The sequence below is a fragment of the Dipodomys ordii genome, unplaced genomic scaffold (assembly GCF_000151885.1).
Source record: "Dipodomys ordii isolate 6190 unplaced genomic scaffold, Dord_2.0 Scaffold34, whole genome shotgun sequence".
Classification (NCBI taxonomy): domain Eukaryota; kingdom Metazoa; phylum Chordata; class Mammalia; order Rodentia; family Heteromyidae; genus Dipodomys; species Dipodomys ordii.
The window spans coordinates 15108239-15115182 of NW_012267250.1; the positions used below are offsets into that span (position 1 = coordinate 15108239).

The 6944-nt window shown below is 48.1% G+C and overlaps 1 protein-coding gene across 1 annotated transcript in view; it reads right to left on the bottom strand.

Moving 5' to 3' along the window:
- Positions 1–5993, bottom strand: part of Tacr2 (tachykinin receptor 2) — an 11341-nt gene extending 5348 nt beyond the window's left edge. Inside the window, exons 1-2 of the mRNA XM_013017122.1 lie at positions 5602–5993; positions 1073–1267 (exon numbers count right to left, since the gene is read on the bottom strand). Of these exons, the coding sequence (XP_012872576.1) occupies positions 1073–1267; positions 5602–5993 (587 nt within the window). The remainder of the gene's footprint in view (positions 1–1072; positions 1268–5601) is intronic.
- Between the last annotated feature and the right edge of the window lie 951 nt (positions 5994–6944).

The following is a 6944-nucleotide window of genomic DNA, read 5'->3' on the forward strand; positions in this document are numbered from 1 at the left end:
TCTGGCTTTTTTCTTTTTGCTTATGTGGTGCTGAGGAATCAAACCCAGGGCCTCATGCATGCAAGGCAAGCACTCTACCACTGAGCCGCCTTCCCAGCCCCCTGCTTCTATTCTTGTTAACAATGTTTTTCTTCTGGAATCATGTTTGTACAGGTAAAAATGTTTATGCACATATATGCATATGCACATATGTATGTACATATATTAGGGAGAGGATACATGTAATCTACACCTGACTGGGTGGCTGGATGGCTAGAGAAAACTGCTGTAGCTAATAAGGGTCCATGTCCAGGAAAAGGGCAATGGAAAATTGTCACACTGCACACACCAATGTCATTTCCCTTCCTGTCCATCAGCACTTGATTGGAAATATTCCTAGGGTCAGCAAACACCTTTGCATTCACCTTGAGGCCAGTGGCTCAGAACATTGCTACACGGCCACCATGTTCCCAGGGAGGACACCTGGTTATTTTGCGGAGCTTTGTCTCCTTTTGCAAAGACAGTGTAAAGACATGTGTCCCTGGCTCTTTTTCTGACGCATGCTAATGCACCCTCAAGCAGCAGGCTGCAGTGGTGGCAAGCCAGTTGGCTGCAGGAGAGACAGCTGACACTCCACTGTGTGCTGTGTTACTGACCTAGAATGGCATTCAGTGATGTGCATTAAATGTACTTTCCAGTTTAGGTATTTTCAGGTGAGGCTGGTGGCTCACATCTGTAATCCTAGCTTCTTAGGAGGATGAAAATTTGAGGCCAGCCCACTCAGAAAAGTCATGAGAATTGATCTCCAAAATGAAAAGCAAGGCTGGAAGTGTGGCTCAAGTGGTAGAGCACCAGTCAAACAAACCAGTGAGCAGATGTAAGACTCTTGAGGGTTTTTCTAAAAAGACACTTTTAACCAAGGATGGATTCACGAGGTTTGACCCCATTGTTAGTAGAGGAGTCTTAAAATGCACACTCACATAATCCCATATATTCCTGCAGAGTCCTGTACATACCCACAGGTACCTACTACACAGACGTGAGCATGTACACACAGAGTCATACACGGTGCCCTCCACACCCAGGGCCTTACAGAAGGAGTGTTTTGCCCCCGCTGTCTTCGGGCCAGGCCACCACGCACTTGGTGGCACCCTGGTCCACAGTAATGGTGGAGTAGAAGCACTGGGGGAAGGCAAGGGCCAGGGCCACCAGCCAGATGCCTGCTATAACCGCCTTGGTGCTGAGCGCTGAGAGCCGTGGCTGGAAGGGGTGGACAATGGCCATGTACCTGTGGGCAGAGTACAGGGAAAGGCAATCAAACTCTCAGTAGATTCCATCTCACACTATGAGGTTAGATATTTATAGACTAGTCAGACTGTCCACCAAGAAAAGAAGCAACGATAGCATGCTGGAGAGGACAGCTGGCCGGGGAGGAGGAATTCTGATGTTCTATTGGTGGGAGTGGATGTAAATGAGTGCAACCACTATGGAAATCAGTATGGAGGTTCCTCAGAACACTTAACGCTAGAACTCCCATACAATCCAGCCACACTTCTGAGTGCAGCAACTTAAGTCAACCTACAGTTGAGACACCTAAATATAACCTGTGCTTACTGAAGGACTATTCACAATAGCCACATTATGCAACCCAACTGGGGTGCCCTTCACCAGATGAAGAAAATGCAGTACATCTACACACAATGGAGTATAAGTCAGCCATAAAGAAGAACCAAATCATATTTGCAGGAAAATTCATGGAAGTCATCGTGTTAAGAGAAATAAGACAGATGTAGAAGGACAAATACACAATATCATCTTTCAAGATGAAAAAAAAAAAAAACAACAACAGATGAAACCAGGCAGTGGTGGCTCATGTCTTTAATCCTAGCTACTCAGGCAGCTGAAATCTGAAATCACGATTTGAACCCAGCCTGGGAAGAAAAGTCCAATTAACTTATCTCTAATTAACTACCAGAAAACCAGAAGTGGAGCTGTGGCTTAAAGTGGTAGAGTACTAGCTTTGAGCAAAAAAAGCACTCAGGGACAGTGCCCAGGCCCTGAGTTTAAGCCCCATGATCAACCAAAACAACAACAAAAACACCATGAAAGGGGCTGGGAAGGTGGCTCAGTGGTAGAGTGCTTGCCTTGCATGCATGAGGCCCTGGGTTCGATTCCTCAGCACCACATAAACAGAAAAAAAAAGCCAGAAGTGGTGCTGTGGCTCAAGTGGTAGAGCACTAGTCTTGAGCTAAAGAGCTGAGGTACCCAGTACCCAGGTCCAGAGTTCAGAGCCCACGACCGGACCAAAAAAAAAAACACCATGAAAGTAGAAGGAGGACTATTTAGAGGAAGAGGAGAGAGACAACAGAGTAATGGAGAGATATGATCAAAGCACATTATACACATGTATAAAATGCCATAATTAAACCAATTATATTCATACATGCAAAAAAGAGATTTGTGTGTGTGCAACACTGAACATGACCTACAGTCCAGCAGATCTGGACTGGACTGTGGTGTTGAAGCAACACTATTAGATATTTATTTTCTCATCTGTGTGCTGGTCCTGGGGATTGAACTCAGGACCTGGGACATTGTCTTTTAGCTTTTTCTCTTAAGGCAGTTCCACTTCTGGCTCTTTTGGTGGTTAATGAAAGATATGGGTTTCATGGACTTTTTCTTCCTCTGGCTGGTTTTAAGCAGTGATCCTCAGATCCCAGTCTCCTGAGTAGCTAGGACTGCAGGTGTGAGCCACCAGTGCCCAAAGCTGCTGAATACTTGTGCAATCCCAGCACCTCACATCTGTGACAAAGCCCAGGCTCCACTCTGGTCCTGCCAGCTGCTTTGCTGCCTGATTTTGAACTGTCCTTGTTCACATAGGAACTCATGCACTCCTGTTTTCTTTCTCTCCACAGTCTTCAGGCAGTGGTTACATGCTCCTCCCTCCTTCCCCTGTAGCACTGACCTATTCCTGGGTGGTGGCTGGGCCCTGGGCCAGCTTTGCCCTTATCAGCCTGGACCCAGGCAGGTGCCTCAGTGAAACAGATGAATGGCTATTTTCCTCAAAGTTCTTGAACACATCTCTTCTTGCCTCCATAGCTGTAGGTAACTGAGGGCCAACGTTAGAGCCTCTAGGTTCACTGCTGTTCTTGGGGGGTAAGGTGGGAAGGGGAAGAGGTCCTTTATCCCATGAGGGGCAGCTTGGGCCACTTTGGATACTGACCTGGATTCCAATCCTGTCTGCTGCTTTCTAACAGCAGGATGTCAAGCAACTAGCCTTTGCTGTTAATGTTCCACGTTAACTTCAGAGATGGATACTGCTAATTCTTGTATTAGGTTCTTGTGTGAAGGAAATGGAGAATCTGAAGACAACAGGGACTCAGGGTTTGGAGAATGTGGTTATCCCTATTTATTCTGTGCCCTAAATTCACCAGAATTCTGGTTTGGGTCCTGGATGGCTCCAGGATCTTCTCTCCCCGGGGGTTAATCTGAGCCTTGGGACAAGGCCAGGATAGTAGAACACAGCCCTGAATTTTATGTAATCCAAGTAAGGAAGTTCTGTCAGCATCTTGGGCACAAAGACTCTGTGCCTGGTGAACATTTCCCTCTGGTTTTCTTCTAGAACATTCACCCCTGCAGAGTGCAACGCACGCATCCTTTCCTGTCATCTTTGTCCAAATCCCACCCACTGAGACCTACCCTGACATCCATTTACAAGGTAAATGTGACTGCTCTACTAGGAATTTAAACCATAAGCACATGAATAAATAAAATCTGTGTTTTTGTTGTTGTTGTTATTGGTGGTGGTGGTAGTGGTGGTGGTGGTAATGGTGTGTGTGTGTGTGTGTGTGTGTGTGTGTGTGTGTGTAGGTTCTGGGCCTTGAACTCAGGGCCTGGGATCTGTTCCTGAGTTTTTTTTTATTTTTATTTTACTTCAAGGTTGGCATTCTATCACTTGAGCTAAAGAGCCACTTCCAATTTTTTGGTAGTTAATTGGAGATAAAAATCTTAAGGACTTTCCTGTCCAGGCTGGCTTTGAACTCCAATCCTTGATCTTAGGCTCCTGAGCAGCTAGGATTATAGGTGTGAGCCACTAGCACCGGCTCTATGTTGTATTTTGAGGTCACAAGAGCTGTGAAAAGGTATTAGAGAGGAAGACTGGAGGCAGAGCTCAGTAGTACCATGCCATCATGCCAATCTATTAAGTGCAAGGCCCTAAGTTCAAATCTCAGATACACACACACACACACACACACACACACACACACACACTCATTAGAAAGGAACCTATGGTATCCGATGTGTGTACCAGAGTGCGGTTAGGTTGTACTGATTATTTTTCCTGTAATGCTCAGAATAATGTCTGTACATAGCAGGCACTGGACATGCATTTGTTAAGTGAGTAACAGTGAAGAATGGAGGAATGAATGCCATCCTGCTCCAACTCTCCCTCCTAGATTATTTGTTCTCCCTCCTGGTCTCCTGGCTCCACCCTGTCTTTGTAGCCCACCCACCCTTTAAATAGAAGTTCTGAGAAGCCAGGAGTTGTAGTTTTGCCCATTGGCATATGTCTGTACAGGTGCCCAAACTGTGCTCAACACAAAGGGACCATCCAAGTATTTGTTGCATAAATAAAAATAAAAATAAAATTTGAATAGGATGTTAAGAAACATCCAGGGGGCCTTAAGGTGTATTTGTGGTCAGTGGGGGGCTGTCTCCTGTACCCACAGCCCAGAGGGTGGGGCTCCAGGCCCTGGCTTTGCCTCTAACTTGATGATGGAACTCAGGTAATATACACCGTCTCTAGCCTTGGTTTCCCTGGGTGTAAAGGTAAAAGTTAAATGATGTTCAAATGTTTCTTCCCATTTTTACCTATGGAAGAAATGTCCCTAAATGAAATATTCTGGGAAACTCCATCTTAAACAGCTGCAGCTAAGCAGTGAGGGTAAAGGTTGCTAGGAAGGTTGGAGTGAGGAGACTGCAGGTCTCACACACTGCGGAGCCCATTTCGAGGCCCCTGCCTCCCCCACACTGGAGGTCTTTCCTATGTCCCATCCGGAGTGCTGTCAATCTTCACAGCCCTTCCCCAGGCACCCAGGTCCCCTTCCATTGTGAAACCAAGCCCTGCCAGCCCTGAGCAGCTTATCCAAGGACTCCAGTCCAGCCTGGGTGTGGCTAACACCCCTGCCCTATGCTCTTTCTTCCCAGGCTTCCAGTCAGAGCCCCTGAAAGCAGTGTGGGGGAGAATGATTAGCCTTGTTAAAAGTAGATACAAACTACATATAACTTTCATTTTTCCCCCCTCACGCCATTTATATAGACTATAAAACAATAGGAGCATTTTCTTCCGAGTGACAGAAAGATACCAAAACAAAGGTCAAATACAAAGAAAGAACAAGAAGGATTCTGAAAACAGTACAACTACCCCTGAGTCTAACTTCAGCTCTACGTGCTTTAACTCCACAGTTCCCTAGGTCTGTCCTCCAGAGTCATAACTTTAAATCACACCCAGGTTGGAGCAACGTTTCTCCCTTCCCTTGCTGTGGGGCCACAGGCCCATCACCCCTCCACCAGAACCCCAGCAAAGTGACACGGCTACACCCTTCCCTGCTCTGCTCTTGCCTGTCAGCGGCGATGGCGGTCATGGAGTAGATGCTGACAAATGTGACTGTGATGGGGAAGAGATTCTGGAAGTAGCAGAAGGCCCGGCCAAAATACCAGATATTGTGGCTGGCATAGATGAAGTTGAAGGCAGCGTTGAAGGCAGCCATGCAGAGGTCGGCCAGCGCCAGGTTGATGATGAAGTAGTTGGTGACTGTACGCATCCTCTGGTGAGCCAGGATGATCCAGATGACGGTGGCGTTGCCTGTCACAGCCACCAGCACCAGGGCCACATAAGCAGTGGCCCATAATGCCAGCTGCCAGCTGGGCATGGAGAAGGCTGTGATGCCCGTGGCGTTGCCCTCGGGACCAGACGAGATGTTGGTATCAGTCCTCATGGCACAGCCCCCCATGGCTGTTTCTAAGCCCAGGTCCTGGGCTTCCCTTGGCAGCTCCTCCTAGACTTGCAACGGAAGAGAAATCCTCTTTGGTGCATGGATTTATGGGGGGTGGAAGGGGTGGAGAGAGGAAAGGGGAAAGTGAGGGACGGCCAGGCTGCAGGCCACGCCTTTGTCTCAATCCAGTGTGAATTTGGCTGAGCAGAAAGTCCGATCCAAAGGCGTCTAATCCACGTCAGGTTCCCAGGCTCCTGCCAGATCTTCCAAAACACATCAAACCAGAATTCCAACCAAGGTTTCAGGGTAGGAGCCGTCCTGGTATCGCCCAGGTTCAAACTGAGAGGCCATGGGAGAAGACGAGCTGCTGAGGTCATTCAGTAAGTTGGTCAGAAGCCAGAACTTGAACCCAGAACTTGAACAGTAGGAATCTGGGTATTACAAGTCATCTGTCTCTCCAGGCTCTGGAGGGGTACAAGCTGGGTTGGGGGTTCCCTGCTCTGCTAGCTATCAGCCTTTAGTGGCCTCTCTGAGCTGCTCTTCCTTGCAAGGCCAGCTCCGGCCTTGGTGGAGGTGCTGTGGGCTCCTGAGGTGGGGCTGTCCCGCCCTCCCTTGCCCCGCCCCCTGCTGAGACCTCTCATCTCTTGAAAGATTTCAGACACAGGCTGGAGGCCAGGAGAGACCTAGGGCAGTAGGCACAGGATGATGGGTGGGGGTGGTCCACAGGGTACTGTTCTCAGCAGTGTTTACTTCAGCCTGGACAGGAGCTGCATCTAGCAAGTGATTGAGCACACAAATGGGAGCCAGAGGGAGTTTAAGTTAGGCTCTAGGGCCCCAGGAAAGTCTCTTAAATCCTTCGGAAGAGAAAGTCTCAGTGAGACATTCAGAAATATCCGGGGGAAGGGGAGAGAGGGCTTTGGGGTGCATTTGATGGTGGAGGGGCAATCAGATGAGGGGCTAGCTCCTGTG